This window comes from Myxocyprinus asiaticus, chromosome 1 (genome assembly GCF_019703515.2).
Source record: "Myxocyprinus asiaticus isolate MX2 ecotype Aquarium Trade chromosome 1, UBuf_Myxa_2, whole genome shotgun sequence".
NCBI classification, from domain to species: Eukaryota; Metazoa; Chordata; class Actinopteri; order Cypriniformes; family Catostomidae; genus Myxocyprinus; species Myxocyprinus asiaticus.
In genome coordinates, this window is record NC_059344.1 from 66,041,286 (window position 1) to 66,058,359 (window position 17,074).

At 38.6% G+C, this 17,074-nt stretch overlaps 1 protein-coding gene across 21 annotated transcripts in view; it reads right to left on the reverse strand.

The window, feature by feature from the left end:
* Window positions 1-2,723: 2,723 nt before the first annotated feature.
* LOC127447851 (GTPase IMAP family member 7-like) overlaps window positions 2,724-17,074 on the reverse strand; it is a 54,318-nt gene continuing 39,967 nt past the window's right edge. For 2 of the 21 annotated variants that reach the window (XM_051709976.1, XM_051710007.1), the window contains exons 2-4: window positions 9,441-9,507; window positions 5,533-5,597; window positions 2,724-5,134 (exon numbers count right to left, since the gene is read on the reverse strand). In XM_051709976.1, coding sequence (XP_051565936.1) covers window positions 4,005-5,129 — 1,125 coding nt within the window. In that variant the 5' untranslated portion in view covers window positions 5,130-5,134; window positions 5,533-5,597; window positions 9,441-9,507 and the 3' untranslated portion in view covers window positions 2,724-4,004. The other 19 variants (XM_051710043.1, XM_051710035.1, XM_051710107.1 and 16 more) reach the window with 17 other exon arrangements.

Consider the following 17,074-nt stretch of genomic DNA (forward strand, 5'->3'; position numbering starts at 1 on the left):
ACTAAATTAATGCTTAAAGGTGCTATATGTAAGATTGACAACAAGCATTTGAAATGGGTACTGCAGTCCAAATTCAAAATATTGGAGTTGTCTGTCAGACACGAAGCTCATGCGGGTTGCCAGAATTAGCCAACTCAGCATCCGTTTTAAAGGATTTCTGGGCTTTAAGCTGTACCCATCTTCCAAAGGCATCTCAAATATTTGTCCTTGTTTTACTAAGCCTCTGGTCATGGTGGTTTTTAGACGGATGGCGAGGCTTTTTAGGTCGGGTGGAATCTGTAATCTCTGATCCAGTTCGTTTGCTGGCTTCCATGGCTGCAGCACGCTGTGTTGTTTTTCTGCAAACTTGTTTAAATCTGGCAACCCGGCGGTGTCGAAATACTATAGGTGAGTGTGCAGTGGGCGGGATTACACAGGCCAAAACATAAACAGAAATTCCGTCCCGGAATGAAAACTTCAAAGTAGAATATACTGGCTGTAGCATTGTTATCGGAGAAGCCAGTATTTCAACTTAGCATGTTTCCTAATTCTCTAATGACATATTATGGTCATTTTTTTATTTAGTACAGTAAAAATATTATATATAGCACCTTTAATGGAGTGTTTAGAGTAAAATCCAAATAACCGATCAGTATAAAGTGTCAGTTACACCTGACTAAGGCTGCAGAACTTTTGAACCGGAACGAAAAAATACAGATTTTGCTCAGACCGATCCGAAATGAAAACTGTTTCGTTTTTAGTCCCTGGTTTAAAGTGATCTCTCTCATTTATTTTGTCAATTATGATGCCATAATATTTTCACTTTCTGTACAAAAAGGCAGGCCAAATATGGAAATGATTAGAGATCAAACACATGGTTCATTTTTATGGGCAACATGAAGTGGTGTAGTGTAAGATTGCATTGAAAGCATACGGCGCGTTCACTCTTCAGTATCTGGATTTCTGAAGGATTGATTGACTGAAGGAGGAGGGAAAAGAGGAATGGGTGAAGAACCTGGAGGATCTGAGAAAAGCTGCAGATGAGGATAAAAATAAGGGGGCTTTACGTCACCTGAGAGAATTTAGTGGCCGCAAATTTCACCAATTTTACAATTATGTCTCGGGTAAAAAGGAATAAACTGAAACAAATATTTTACAGACAAGATGAAAAAGCAGAACGGATGTTTCATTAGACTGTTAAAAAATAATTATTTCACAAAAGGGTGATAAGAATTTTTAGTCAGGTGTAAATGACACTTTATACTGATCGGTTATTTGGATTTTACTTGAAACACTCAATTAAGCAGTAATATATTTATAGTCTACCTGGGAAAATGGACGAAAAAAAAAACTGTAAAATACCACACATATTTTATTAAAAAATAAAATAAAAACATAAGGCTCAGAGTTATGGCCTAAAAGGAATCCAAATAAAGTCACAGAGGCACCAAAATAATAAGATTAGTAAGCTAAAATAAAGCCATTATATAGAAATGGATATAGTAATACACTTCCAAAAAGTAGGTTCACTCACCTCATTGGAGTACACCTCAATTTATTAAAATATACAGAAATAAGTAAGACAATAATTGTGGACACAACCCCCTATGTATTGATGTTCATTGATGTTGGGTATAATATAACAGAATAGTAAAATATCGCATACACATAAGGTATATGCGCAACAAACATTCATAAGGTTACACTTTGGCCCATATAGGAATACCAGTGAAGCACTCTCTTTAAATAAACACTCTGAATACTAGTAGAGATGGTAATCATAATTATGTGGGATTACAGTCTAATCTTACTGGATTTATAGTATTTTGAGCATTCATAGTGCTAAAAACTGAGTAAGGGTGAGTAACCTCTGTTTAACAGACTTGCCCTTCTGGCTTGATGTCTGAATTTTCTGTAAACCATGTGACTGACTGAAAGTGAAAGAAAAAATTACAGGAAGATTGCATGAAAGAATCCTGTGTTATCAGGTTATTCGTGCCTGACACATGCTTAATACATGTTTTACCTCGTACTCATGATTCTTGCATTACATCAGGACAGGAACTGTTAACATAAGTGTATGTGCACAAGATTTTTGAATCATTTTGCTTTGTGAACTATAATCTAGATGGTGGTTTGATCTCTCTCTCTCTCTCTCTCTCTCTCTCTCTCTCAGACCCTGTTTACACCTGTTATTAAGATGTGTCTCCGGTGATCCTGTGTTCAGATTTCGAGGGAAGGGTCTCTGATTTCATGAGAACACACAGTGATTACTATGTCATTGTTATAATAAACCGTGCAAAAAAAAAAAAAAGAAAAAAAAAAGAAAATAAAAAGAAAAACAAAACACAGAAAATACCATCTATATGCAAAATACAAACAAAACCAGCGTGCTGTTTCTCCCAGATGTCGCTGAAATTTAATTTAAGTACAAATGCAACATTTTAAACAGAATTATATGTATTAGTGAGGAAAACCATTATACTCTTACCTTCTTTATCAAAATATATTTTAGCAAGACATGATTATTGAGAACGCCTGAGATGTCAATGGCTTATATTCTGTTGCCATTTATGAAGAAGTAAATTAAAGCTGAATTTGACTTTAGACTTGTGTGTTGCAGTGGGAAAACATGGTTCAACTGCCTAGATTATAATTCTCTAAAAATTCTATAGACTTCCTCGCTGATAATTTGAGAAAATTTGAACATTTGGGAGGGAAAGAAGAACCTCATATGATTCAAGTTCAAGAAGCTTTATTGACATGGAAATAATGTTTACATTTTCAAACAGAAAACACTTGTGTAGTATAGAAATAACAAAGATGAAGCAAAATATTTTAGCTTATAGATCATTTAACTTTTAATTAGTCAGACTATGTGATTGTGAAAGCAGTGATGTGAAACATTCATGATTGAGAGACTTGATTGAAACAATGCACCCTTTTCACACTTCCGGAAGTAAAAGATAAACCTCAATAGTGGTGAATGGAGGACCACGCTAGACATCATTTTTGAACCCATTTGCTCCAATATAAAAAAAAAACAAAAAAAACAAACAAAAAAACACCACTATAACATTTCCACAACTTTCCAAATGAAGAAATAAATAGAAAGCAATGAATTATGATAGTCAGAAGAAAGAAGATTGCTAATTTACTGTCACTCTCTCTCAGCAGCAGTATTAGACATCTCATTGCATCTGTGGAAACTTCCCTTTTAAAACTAATTTCAGGGTAATATAATACCAAGTATAATGTTGTAAATCTGCACAAAATAACTAAAACATTGCAAATCTAAAAAGGTTTGCTAGATTTATGCTGCTAAATAAGGCGGAATCACGTCATCACAGTATGTGAAAAGGTTCCAGAAGAAATGGAAGCTGTTAAGAAAACTTTAAAGAGGCCCAATTATGCTTTTGGGGATTTTACCTTTCCTTTAGTGTGTAATATAGCTGTTTGTGCATGTAAAAGTCTGCAAAGTTACAAAGCACAAAGTCCACGCCAAAGGGAGTTACACTCTCCCACAGAAAACACTGCTCCTGAACTGCCTGAAATGCCTGGTTTGCAGTCCAGCCATTACTTCCGTGACTTAGCTATGTCACAATGTAACACATTTGCATGCCAGCCTAAGGGCTAATTCGGTTACTGTAAGGGGCATTACATTTCCGACACATGCTCTAAGCGGTTGACCAATCACAACAGACTGGACCAGCTGACCAATCAGAGCAGACTGGGATTTTCGGAAAGGGGGATTTAAAGAGACAGGAGGTAAATCAGAGCGTTTCAGACAGAGGGTGAAAAGAGGTGCTGCAGCAATGTACAGTATGAGAAAAAAATTATGAGTTTTTTGAGCATTAAAGCATGTAAACCTATTCTAGTAGACCCCCAAAATAAAATTATGAACCTGTAAATATGGGCTCTTTAAGATAATAAGCTTCATGTGATGGGAAAAAAAATAGAGTGAAGAAAATATTCTATGATGCCATGAAACATTATAGACAGAACAGACCTCTTTAGTATTTATATCATTTCTGCATTCTGGAATCTTTTAAAAGAGAAGTAATTTCTTGTACTTTCTCAGTCATAACTTTAGCATTCTCATAGATAGCGTTTGCTGCCTTCTTCATTGCATCATTCATTGAATCAGCTTCTTCTGCTGCTTCCCATCCAGTAATTCCTCCTCCAACTGTTCCTGCAAAAGCTGCAACTCCTACAACTCCTGCAGCAATTCCAGACCCTGCACTGGCTGCTGTTCCTGTGACTTCTATAGCTTTTGCTGCTACACCCATTGTCCCTCTTACAATTCCCGCCACTGCAGGAACTCTGGCTGGTATAAGTAAATACACAACTGCAGCCACCGAAACACCAACGCCCAGAAGAGCACCAATCAACACACCTGTTGCCATTCCTGCAAGTCTAATCAGAAGTTTTTTAAGAACAATCTTTTTTGCTCTTTCTCGTTTCTCTACTGGAGACAAATTGTCCTCGATTAAATTTTTCATCTCATCTTGAATTTCTTCCTCCACAGTTTGAAGCATCTCATTGGTGTAGCAGCCGTTTTCTGGCACCATCTTGTCTATAGTATCCAGCAGATTTTTCACCTGAATCTTGTTGTTCTTGTACTCTGAATGACAGTCATTCCAGTATTCATTGTCAATGACATGACAGCGACTTCCACATTTATCAACAAGCTCCTGTAGTTTTGGACTCTTCTTCACAAAATTCTTGATGTTTTGACCCTTTAGTTGTTCACCAAAGGTGAATAAGACCACTGCATGTTTAAAGGTGTCCTCACCAAATGTTTTAACAATTTTATCCACAACCTCCATTTCTTGTTCTGTGTACTTTCCGACCGTAAGAACGATGACGATGGCATCAACAGATGGAGCACATTCAGTCACAGCTCGACAGATCTCTGATTTGATGAGTTTTTCATCAACTTTTGTGTCAAATATTCCAGGTGTGTCAATAACCGTGATCTTTCTTCCATCATTAATTGCTTCTCCACTTGCACATTCAGTTGTTTCAGATTCAGGCGAAATTTCAGTTGGGACTGGGAATACTGGTTTTCCAAGAATTGTATTTCCAGTGCTGCTTTTGCCATGTCCTGTTTTCCCAAGAAGGACAAGTCTTCTCGCTGGCGTAGTCATACTGGCTTTTGGAAGAAAAGACTTGTTATATTCCCATTATATGCCAATCTTTATTTTATTAAAAATCTTATGGCTATGTCACCAGATATTCAGATATTCATGGATAAAACAACATTTATCTTTATTCCTAACACTCTCTAATATTGTTTTATCTCAACCTTAATCTTGATTACTTAGACTGTGTTGACTTTATTCTCAAATTATTACTATAATCTTGACATTTTTTAATTTTATACTAGAAAATTTATGAATCATAAAAATGGCCTATTATGAGATTATTCGCAGGACATTTCTACTTTATTTTTGACTTTTAATTATTTAGTTATTTTTTCATGGCACTATGCTGTCCTGCAATATAAAAGGATACTTTAATCTTAAATTTTTTTAAAAACAATTAACTCACCTAATAATCAAGTTATCCACAAAAGTTTGAATGGAGTCTGTTTTTATAGCAGTTGGATCTTAATTCTTTTCAGCACCGTCATAGAACAAAATAACAAGGAGGCAAATACAATGAAAGTGAGAATACTCAGAATTAACATTGTATTATCAAGAAGACTTCACACAACAAACACTGAGAATTATTCTCATCAACAAAACAAGTTCTCAGGGTAAAAATATATCTTTTTTCACTAACAGTTTTTCATTTACAAGTATCTTCATGGGAAAATGATATTTAATAATTTATATCATATTAAAATTGGTTTATAGGTGGAATAATATATCAGTACATATGAACATTGTATTAGTTTTTACAGTGTGAGGTCACATCAAAGTATTTCTAAAGTAAACTGAACAGCCATTAAAATTAATTTTATTTGAGTGCAGCCTAAACAATGTTTCTAGAGATTATTTAGTAGAGATGGGCCACTTCTATTTAAATAAATGGGAGAAATTTGAACACTCAACCAAGGAGCTCTGAGTGTCCAACAGTCAGCGGATGTAGAAAGGAAGTCCCGCCTTACAGGTAAAAGAGCCAATCACCTTTTAGAAAAGACATCACCTGTCAATCAACTCGCTAACACGCATGCGCATTAGCAATACAAGCCGGGAAAATTGCGTATTTCAGTGTAAAATGAGGTAAATAATTTATCATTATTAAATAATATTATCAAATTTTATTGCTGATTTAAAAAGTTCTTTGATCGTAATCTTGACCAACCCGATCTCATGAAAATTCATACATAATTTATGAGTTGGCTATTTTGTTTGATGTCGCACGGTTTTGTTCGCATAAACTCTTTTACCGGATGTCTAATGCAGAAGTAAAATTACACATCTAATAACATTAGCGTAAGTGAACAGAGCTGTTTATAACGTCTCATAACACTCATTTTGATGCTGTGAACTGTTAATTTACAATCGCTTTTACTTTTTACTTGAATCAATACACACATTAATTAACATTCAGTTATTAGCTTTAATTTACCTTGGATCAAATGTAGGTGTTGTTGCAGATGTTTTATGTTCATTTGGGAATGAGGACTGACACAGTTTAATCCATAACATGCTCTTCGGATTTATTTGAATATTTTAAAAAAGAAAGAAAAACACTGTGTGGAGTGCTCTTTTTTTTTTCTCTCTCTCTGTTTTCCTCCTAGTTTCTGTCTTTCACTTTAACTTTAGCAGGTTTAACGTTCTGGTTCGTTTTCTCCACTGACAATCATCCGGAGTAATTCGACGTGATGACGTCACCGCGCGATCTACGCCCATAACCGGAAGCCCGCGAAGATATAAAAGGGCACGCCAACAGCGGGAGTTGAGCTTTAGGTGTGGAAGTGTCACTGGAAGCGTGCTCACGCTCATAAGTTGGTCTGCCAACCGCCATAAAACGTCGAAGAAGAACAAGAACAACAAGAAGAACAAGAACAACAACAACAAAAACAACACCACCACCACTGGGAGCTCGCTCCTCACCCGGATTTTTCGTAAGCTTTGATGCTCGCTTTGATAACTTGATTGCTTGTTAGTTTTGACTATGATTTTGACTTTGTTTGTAAACTGTAAATTCGTAATTCGTCTTGTTTGTTTTTTGTTTCTTTCTTTTGATTGATCAAACTGTTTAGATTTGCCAGTGTGTTGCTGTTTGTTACAGGACATTATCTTACTGTCCGTTGTGTTTATTCCTTCACATTTACGAGTTATTGGATTATTTCGTTGTTTGTGCTGGCTGGAGGAAAAGGGACAGATAAGTTATGTCACATGGCATACATTGTGCACACTTAGAATATTTTGCTGTATATATATACACTAGGTGAGGGGCAAGTGCCACTCGCTGTATTTTTTTGTTCGGTTAGTATAGTTTAGATACGACATCACGGACGTTGAAGAGTTTTGTTTCCACATTTTCTTTTTTCTATTTTCTACCTTTGTGTCACAGTTGCAAATTGTAAATAAACCCATGTATATATTTTACTACACTGTTTTCTGTTTGCCTCATTCCCTCTCCCAGTGTTTTAATGGTGTGTTTTGTGCTTCGGGTGGTCTAATGTCGCCCTCCCCACTCCCTAGACAATAGCCAGGGGAAGGTCGTAACACCTGGCAATTTTTTTAATTTATTTTTATATTTTATTTTTTATTAAATCCCGCTTAGAAGAAACATGCTTTACTTTCCGCAAAGCTGGACCCCTTAATCCTTGAGGGCTGCACTCTTAATTTTTATGATTTTATACTAATATATATGTATATATATAATGAAATGTTAACATTTTTATAGTATGAATGTTGGAATGTTGTTAACTGGATAATTAATCTAAAAATGGAAATTATCTCATCATTTACTCACCTTCATGCCATCACAGATGTGTTTAACTTTCTTTCTGCTGCTGAAGAGAAATTATGATTATTTAGAAAAAAAATCTCAGCTGTGGATGAGAGACAGATCAATATTTAAATTTTTGGATTTTTTTACTGTTAATCTCCACTTTCACTTTCAGATGTGAACATGAAACTAAACAGGCGCCATATGTGACTTACAGATGTGAAAGTGAAAGTAGAGATTTATAGTAAAAAAGGACTTAAATATTGATCTGTTTCTCACCCACACCTATCATATCGCTTCTGAAGACATGATTTTAACCACTGGAGTCTTATGGATTATTTTCTGCTTTTTGGAGCTTTAAAGTTCTGGTCACCATTGACTTGCATTATATGGACCAACAGAGCTGAAATATTCTTTTAAAAATCTTCATTTGTGTTATGCAGAAGAAAGAAAGTCTTACACAACTGGGATGGCATGAGGGTGAATAAATGACAAGAGAATGTTTATTTTTGGGTGAACTGTCCCTTTTAGTAATTCTTTTAAAGAAGAGGTGTAACAGATCGATTTTCTGATATAGATCAGTTCTGTTGTCACTGTGATTGTCAAATAATAAACACCATGAGTGTTCAACATCATATACACCAGAGATGTGTTCATTAGAGCGATATAGCCATTATTAGCACCAAAAGTCCTTAAATGAAGACATAAAGTTTTGTTCACCCCCAATAAGCGTTTTGCACCGAAGTAGATCACTAGAAAGCATTTACTTGAAAGTGTCTCAACCCCGTCACTGCAGGAAAAACGGTTATTTCTCCTGTAAATATTGTTGTCATGATGAGTACATACTGTATCTCTCATGAGCTATCCGAGAGACTGGACAGATTCGCGCCATGTTGAAGTGAGATAGTGAGCGCGCATGTTTGATTGACAGACAGCGCGTGGGCACGCACGTAGACCGACCGCCGCTCTCATTACATCAGACATGCTCAGATATTATTTGTTTTTTTGTTTTTTTTTTGTAACATCTTGCAGTTGAATTCCCTCTTTAATGTGATTCAGCAATGTAGAGAACTAGCGTAAATCCTCGTGAAAATGGACACAATTCATACAGATTTGATTCGCTGCTGATAAATATATTTCTGATGATGACATCATAACGCGGGCCACGTGTTGAGTAGCTGCTTTATACTGTTTCAATCTTGTCCGAGTCGTTCGTTCTTTTGTCACGTGACAGACGTACGTGCATTGCGTATACGGCGGTCACGTGACAAAAGAACAAACGATTCAGACCAAAAGACTCGAGAGGTGAACTAATCATTTCTGTTTCCTGTACAGCTCCTGTTCGGTTTTCACGTAACTAACGAACGCAGGTTGCGCAATGCACATGCGCGGCCGAGACAAGATGAACGAATCACTCTCTGAGATACTCGTTCTTCTGAGTCACATATATGATTCGTTCAAAATGAACGAATCGCTCATGAACGACTAGTTTAAACTAAGAACAGATAATAAAGTGAGAAAAAAAGAAAAGAATAAAAAATGATGCTTACCACTTTGGGGATAGTTAGTTGTAAGTTACAGGTTGTAATCATAAACACTGCAGCAATTCATCAAGTCCTGCTTAGAAAAACATTTAAAGCACGTTCACTTTTTTACTTTTACTTTCACTTTACTTTCAAGTGATGGCGCACAACAGAATAAACTGCTCAGTCAAGCGAACAGTTGATTTAATACACAACAGAAGAGAAAAAAAAGCCTCTGAAATGAATGATAACTAAAACAAAACAACAAGATCCCAAAATAAAACGATTCAAATGAAAAGGTGCACACTCTAATAAAACACACATGCGTTTTCACCCAGCAAACGGGTTCCGGAAGTAAAAATCCCATAATTTTTTTCTAAAAACAAATTCATTTTTAACAATAACTTATAAACCTTTAAAGACAGATCTACCGTGAGCTCCGAGGTTGTTAGTCCGTTGTATAAACTTCTGTTGAAGCCATCCGCAAGCGACCGCCCACTTCAGTGTAGGGATGGGCGGATCGATCCTAAAGTATCGATACTTCCGATACTGACGTTGTATCAAAAATATCGATCCTCGCACCGAAATATCGAAAATATTTTTTAAACCAGGGCTATTATTATTTGGTTACCACGAACAATAACCATAAGCTTCTAAGTGAAATAAAAAGGATTAGGCTATATTAGCAAATACTTGTGCATGATGGGAACTGTTTCTTCTTCCACTCATCTTAACATTCATAAATGCTGAAAGACACAAGCAGACAAGCGCTTGTGCCATCACAAGACTCGTTCAAACAAGAGGGATCAGTGTCTTGTAGAGGTAATGATAGACAATCAGAGAAACAGCTTCTGGTCGTGTAATCTAAGGCAGTGGTTCTCAACCTTTTTGACTACAAGCCCCCCACTGTCCTAGACAATATTTGAAGGCCCCCTCGACCGAAACTAGACGTGTCTGATTAAAATAATTAATCACTGATCATTTTTGATTCTAGAAGTTTCAGAAAGAGTCTGTTTATAATTTGTAGGCATACATCTTAAAGTATTTTTTAGCATTTTAATTAAGTAGGATTATTTTAATTATTTTAATATTTCTTATTAAGTCATCTTGGAAGTGTGCTGAGGCCCCCTAGTGGGTCCCGGCCCCCTGGTTGAGAACCACTGGTCTAGGGCATACGCCGTATGCCCTCCTATCTTTCTCAGGTTTTTGCGTATGCCCACCTGAAACAAGTGATGATACGTGTGGCTGCCAGAACGAGTAGTCTTTTGACCTGGAACTTTTTCAATCTACTAACGTGATGCCGCAGCACCATTGAGTGAATTGTGTGTGTGTGTGTGTGTGTGTGTGTGTGTGAATATATATATATATATATATATATATATATATATATATATATATATATATATATATATTATTTTTTTAAGTGTTCAAAGATTCTCTCTGAACATGCACGGAGCTGCGGGAGTGCAACTTGTGGCACTGGCAAGACAGGCCGTCCGACTAAGCTGATCCACCAATCAGAACGTTCATTTCAGACGTGATTGGTTATTTGCTAACCAATAATATATTCAGTTTCAGGAAGGGGTGGGACATTTCCAGCGTCTGATGCTGATGCACAATCATCCATGGAATAACCATAATTTGCACTGTAAATGTATTTCCCTGCTAAACATAAATATATAATATTACTACAGTAATATTGTAGTAGTAACCATGGTTAATTGTTCGGTAACTATGGTTTAACTTAATCCCATGGTTAAATTATAGTCATTGCAGTGAAACCATGGTACATTTTTGTAAGGGTAAGCAAAACAGAAGTCTAATAATTTTCTGTTTAGGCTCACAAATGTAAAATAATAATAATAATAATAATAATAATAATAATAATAATGACTTGAATTATGACAAAAAATTATATTTTAAGTTACCCATTTTATCCCAAGAAATCAGTATCGACGATATTGGACTTTAAATTATTGGTATCGGATCGAAAAGAAAATAAGTGGTATCACCCTTCCTTACTCAATGACGCAAACGAGTCGCTCTCCCTGCACTTATATATTTATGTATATTGGAATATTTCACAATAAACATAAACTATATTGTTCCTATACTTATGATAAACGACCTAAAATTAATAGTTTTATATATTTACACAGCTATATATTCGATCATGTCATTCGCAATGCTTCATGGGATTGTAGTTTGTGTCCTTGTGAAAGACGGTAAATTCACTGACTTGTACTTGGCGATGGATTAACCACCGGGCCGATTGGGCCGTTGCCCAGGGGCCTCTGAACCCAAGGGGCCTCGAGCTCTAAATCAGTTATTTATTTATTTTCTTTGAGATAAATCCATGTAAATGTCAGCCTTATATGAAATAGCATTTGTTATTCCGAATGCATGCTGAATAACAGCAGCGCGAGCACAGACACTCGAGTGCGCTCAAGGGAATCTGTGTCTCACAGGTGCAGCGCGTTTATTTGAAGGATTACAGAGAACAGCGTCTGATTTACAAAACGCTTCCAAACACAAAGATAAGGTGCAGTTTATCCTGGCTGCGTACAAAGCTGATGGTTTAAATTCATATAAGCAACAGAATGGAGGACTTTAAATGTTTAAGTCCTCCATGCATTTAATGTTTAATGAAAAAGCAAAAGATGCCTTAATACCCTAAACACTGTATGTGCACGGTAACTGTTTGTAATATTTGGTGAACCGTCAGAGTTCACGAACAGTTATTCTGTTATTTGTCAGGAGTCGGTACTCAGGAATAAAAACGTTATCTCAGATTAGCAGGGAATAAAGTAAACAGTGAGCTATGAGCCTAAATAGCACAATACATAGATCTTCAAATGATAAAATCACATTAACATAAATTATCTCTTCACTGCCTGCAACATATTCGGCCTATTCTTAAAGGTGCAGTATGTAAGATTCAGAAACCCTTGTTATTAATGACACCTGTGGTCGTTAAGTGAACTGCAGCCTGCTACCTGTTGCTCATGCTCATTCACACACTACATAGGGACGCGAGTGAGCGAGCATCGGCCAAAACAATAGAAGTAACGTAAAAAGAGACTGAATGTGACCCACTGGCATCATGCTGACAGATGAGGTAGCATGATTAAAATTACACAGTTATGATTATTTTGCTACAAACTTTGAGACTAAACTAAAACTACTTAACAGCTAACATAGCATACTGATACACACATACAGCTACATACTACCAAACTATACCAGAAAGTTTACTGTTGCACTGCACTGTTATGTTGCACTATTGTATGTTTTGTATGTCATATGTTGTCCTACGATCAAGAAACCAGCGTATTTGCTTAAATTAATCCTGTATAACTGACTTTTAGTATAAAGAGAAGATCGTTGAAATTATTTGAAAGTTACAAAGCAGGGTAGCTTGCAATTCGTCAGCGTTAGCAGGCAAGATCAAGTTAGCTAAAATTACACAGATCAATTCTTATGGCACTATATTTCACACTCTTTGCAGTTATGTAAGCTTACCTGTCCAATAAGAAGAATGCCAATTCAGGGTCAGTTTTGATCCCCAAAACCGAATGAAGGTCCCTTCAGGAATCAAATGCCCTGCCGATGTTCATTCTAGTTTTCGCTCGACCACGATCACGTTCCCGCTCAGCCAGACGGGATTCAGTGAACTGAATCGTAAAGGAACGTTTCGGTTACGTATGTAACCTCGGTTCCCTGAGATGAACGGATCGAGACATTGCATAAGCTGGTCGCACTATGGACTCAGAGTTTTTTGAGGTTCGAGCGATGCGCTCTTTGTCCCTTTGTCAGAAAATTCTGAGGAATGATGTGTCTGCACCCACTTATATACCGGATAGCTTTGTGCCTAAAAGGGCGGGGCTTAAACACCATAGCCAAGCGTTACTGAAGAAGGGTTTCAACTAGGTCATCGGAAAAAGGAATTTCCCATATGCGTCAGCATGGCACAATGCCATTCCCTTCATCTCAGGGAACCGAGGTTACATACATAACCGAGACATTTTCTACTCGGAAGTTTCAAATGAAGCGTAATTACAACTGAGGTAATTCTGCTACCCGAGTTTTCGAGTTGAGAGGAGATGTAAGCTTTCAGCATGGTGTAGGAGAGTACAGTTTCTCTAGTGAATGACAGCTCTTATACATTTTTCTAAATGCAGTTACCTTGTAAGCACTTGCCATTTCTGACATTTATGTAATTTTTACACAGAAAAAAATGAGTAGCATGTATTTGACCAAAATTACATTTTCTTCAGCAAGTTGACTGGGTAACATGTATTGCTGTGTCAAAATAAGAATTCCCCAATGAAAATATGTGAATTATACTGGCATCCTCCATGTTTTCTGTACTTTACGACATCAAAGTACTTGAATGTGACATACTCATTTACGACTTGAGAAGTTGGAAAATTCAGATAGCACGTGAAGGCAGAATAACATTCGTTTTGGGAGATCTGATCACAAGTGGGCAGCATAAGGTGTAAATGGGGTCCAAAAATTGTTGTGATGCGATCTGCATTCAGACGTAGTGGAAAATGTGACCACATTCATAGTGGGAACTTTAATGAACACTGCACATCATTGAAAGACTGTTTATATTAACACTTTTGCAGTGAGATGAAAATAGTAAAAAAGTAGTAAGTTATGATATGTAAATCAGAAAGCCTCCCATCAAAATCCGAACTTAAATGACCACATGTGATCGGATCACCCGAGATGGATGTTCATAACAAATGTATAAAGGTCCATATTGTCAGAATGTACTGTTTTCAAACTTCAGTGTTCTTTGAAGTAGAAGTTGCACTGCTGTGTGTATTTACATTTATGAAAGTTTGTTTGTTTGTTAGGTCCTGTTTTTAAAGGCACATTTGTACAGATGCGGTTTACCTCTAAAGTTGATTTGACTGACTCAGCTATGACTGTCAAAATTCTGAAACAGGTGAGATGTCATGTTGAGTCATGTGTTGACTCAAGATGGCGCCGAGTATGGCTGCTGCGTTGCGAGCTCCGACACAACATAGTAATGTTTTGTTTGTTTTGTTCACAATTCTTATGTTTTTTGTCTTGGATGTTGTCTGCCTTATTGTCTACGACAGACAAACACTTCTGGACATTGGTTCAGCAATCTCACACCGTAAACCGGACTTCACATTCCTCAATGCCGACCCACTGTTTACAAACACGCAAGCGGAGCCCTTTGTCTGGGCAGCACGGCCGCGGAAACGCAGGAGGAAAAGGGGAAACAGAGCCGGCGTTCTCATCAGAGTAAGACGCCACGCAAATCGACCCCCGCTACCCACTATTCTACTGGCAAATGTTCAGTCTCTGGATAACAAGCTCTGCGAGCTGAAAGCGTGGATCTCTTTCCAACGAGATACAAGGGACTGCTGCATTATCTGCCTTACGGAAACTTGGATGTCTGTGGAGATTCCAGACTCAGCCATTGAACCCGCGGGGTTCTCCGTGCACCGAGCGGACAGAGCGAAAGACCTCTCAGGTAAAAGCAGAGGTGGTGGTGTATGTTTTATGATCAACAAATCCTGGTGTGATCAGAGGAACGTACATTCTATCAAGTCTTTCTGCTCTCCTGATCTGGAATTTCTCATGCTTCTGTGTCGACCATTCTGGCTACCGAGGGAATTCACAGCAGTCATTATCACAGCTGTGTACATTCCCTCACAAGCCGACACAGACCGGGCACTCAAGGAACTGTATGGGAGTATAAGTGAGCAGGAAACCGCGCACCCTGAGGCCGCGTTCATTGTGACCGGGGACTTTAATAAAGCCAGTTTAAAATCAGTCGCACCAAAATATCACCAGCACATTAGTTTCAACACACGAGGGGACCGGGTTTTGGACCATTGCTACTCTCCGTTCCGGGATGGCTACAAATCCCTCCCCCGCCCACCATTTGGCAAATGGGACCACTCTTCCATTCTGCTTCTGCCCGCTTACAGGCAGAAATTGAAACAGGAAGCACCCACCCTCAGAACGATCCAGTGCTGGTCAGACCAATCAGATTCTACGCTACAAGACTGTTTTGATCACACGGACTGGGAGATGTTCCGGTCCGCCTCTGATGACGACATCGAGCTTTATGCTGATAGCGTAATGTGTTTCATCAGAACGTGCGTAGAGGACATCGTTCCGACCAGAACTGTACGAATCTATCCGAATCAGAAACCTTGGATCAATAGCGATGTTAGCGCGGCACTTAATGTGCGGACCTCCGCTTTTAATTCCGGGAACGTGGAGGAGCATAAACAAGCCAGTTATATATCAGAACCGCAAAACGCCAGTACAGGAGTAAGATTGAAGGACAGTTTAACACCACCAACTCTAGAAGCATGCGGCAGGGAATTAACATCATCACAGACTTTAAAGGGAATAAAAACTCCGCCATGAACACCGCTGCCTCTCTACCGGATGAGCTAAATACTTTTTATGCTTGTTTCGAGGGAAATAACACCACCCTCACGGAGAGAGCTCTCGCGGCCGAAGCTACAGAGGTTAGTTCACTCTCCGTCTCTGTAGCGGATGTAACACGATCCTTCCGACGGGTGAATATCCGCAAAGCCGCTGGCCCAGACGGCATTCCGGGCCGCGTCATCAGAGCGTGCGCGAACCAGCTGGCTGGTGTTTTTACGGAAATTTTCAACCTTTCCCTCTCTTTGTCTGTAGTCCCCACATGCTTTAAAACATCCACCATTGTGCCTGTTCCAAAACAATCAAAAATAACTTGTTTAAATGACTGGCGTCCTGTTGCTCTGACCCCCATCATCAGCAAATGTTTTGAGAGACTAATCAGAGATTACATCTGCTCTGTATTGCCACTCTCTCTTGACCCGCTGCAGTTTGCTTACCGCAACATCCGCTCCACTGATAATGCCATTGCATCTACAATACACACTGCTCTCTCCCACCTGGAAAAAAGAACACTTATGTGAGAATGCTGTTTGTAGACTACAGCTCAGCATTCAACACCATAGTGCCCTCCAAGCTAGATGAGAAACTCCGGGCTCTGGGCTTAAACAGCTGCGATACCGCCTACCTGATGGTAGCAGTGAGAACAGCCCATGGCTCGGGTGGCTGCAGTCTCTGATGATCCTCCGAGCTTTTTTCACACACCGCCTTGTATATATGTCCTGGAGGGAGGGAAGCTCACCTCCGATGATGTGTCTGGCAGTTCGCACCACCCTTTGCAGTGCTTTGCGGCTGTGGGCGGTGCTATTGCCGTACCAGGCGGAGATGCAGCCAGTCAGGATGCTCTCTACAGTGCAGGTGTAGAACCGTGTGAGGATGTGGTGGTTCATTCCAAACTTCCTCAGCCATCTCAGGAAGAAGAGGCGCTGATGAGCCTTCTTCACAACGACTTCAGTGTGGATGGACCATGTGAGTTCCTCAGTGATGTGGACACCCAGGAACTTGAAGCTGCTGACTCTCTCCACTGGTGCTCCATTGATGGTGATGGGACTGTGTTCTCTGTCTTTTCTTCTGAAGTCCACCACAAGCTCCTTTGTCTTACTGACATTGAGGGAGAGGTTGTGCTCCTGACACCAGTGTGTCAGAGTGTGCACCTCCTCTCTGTAGGCTGTTTCATCATTGTCAGTGATCAGACCTACCACTGTCGTGTCATCAGC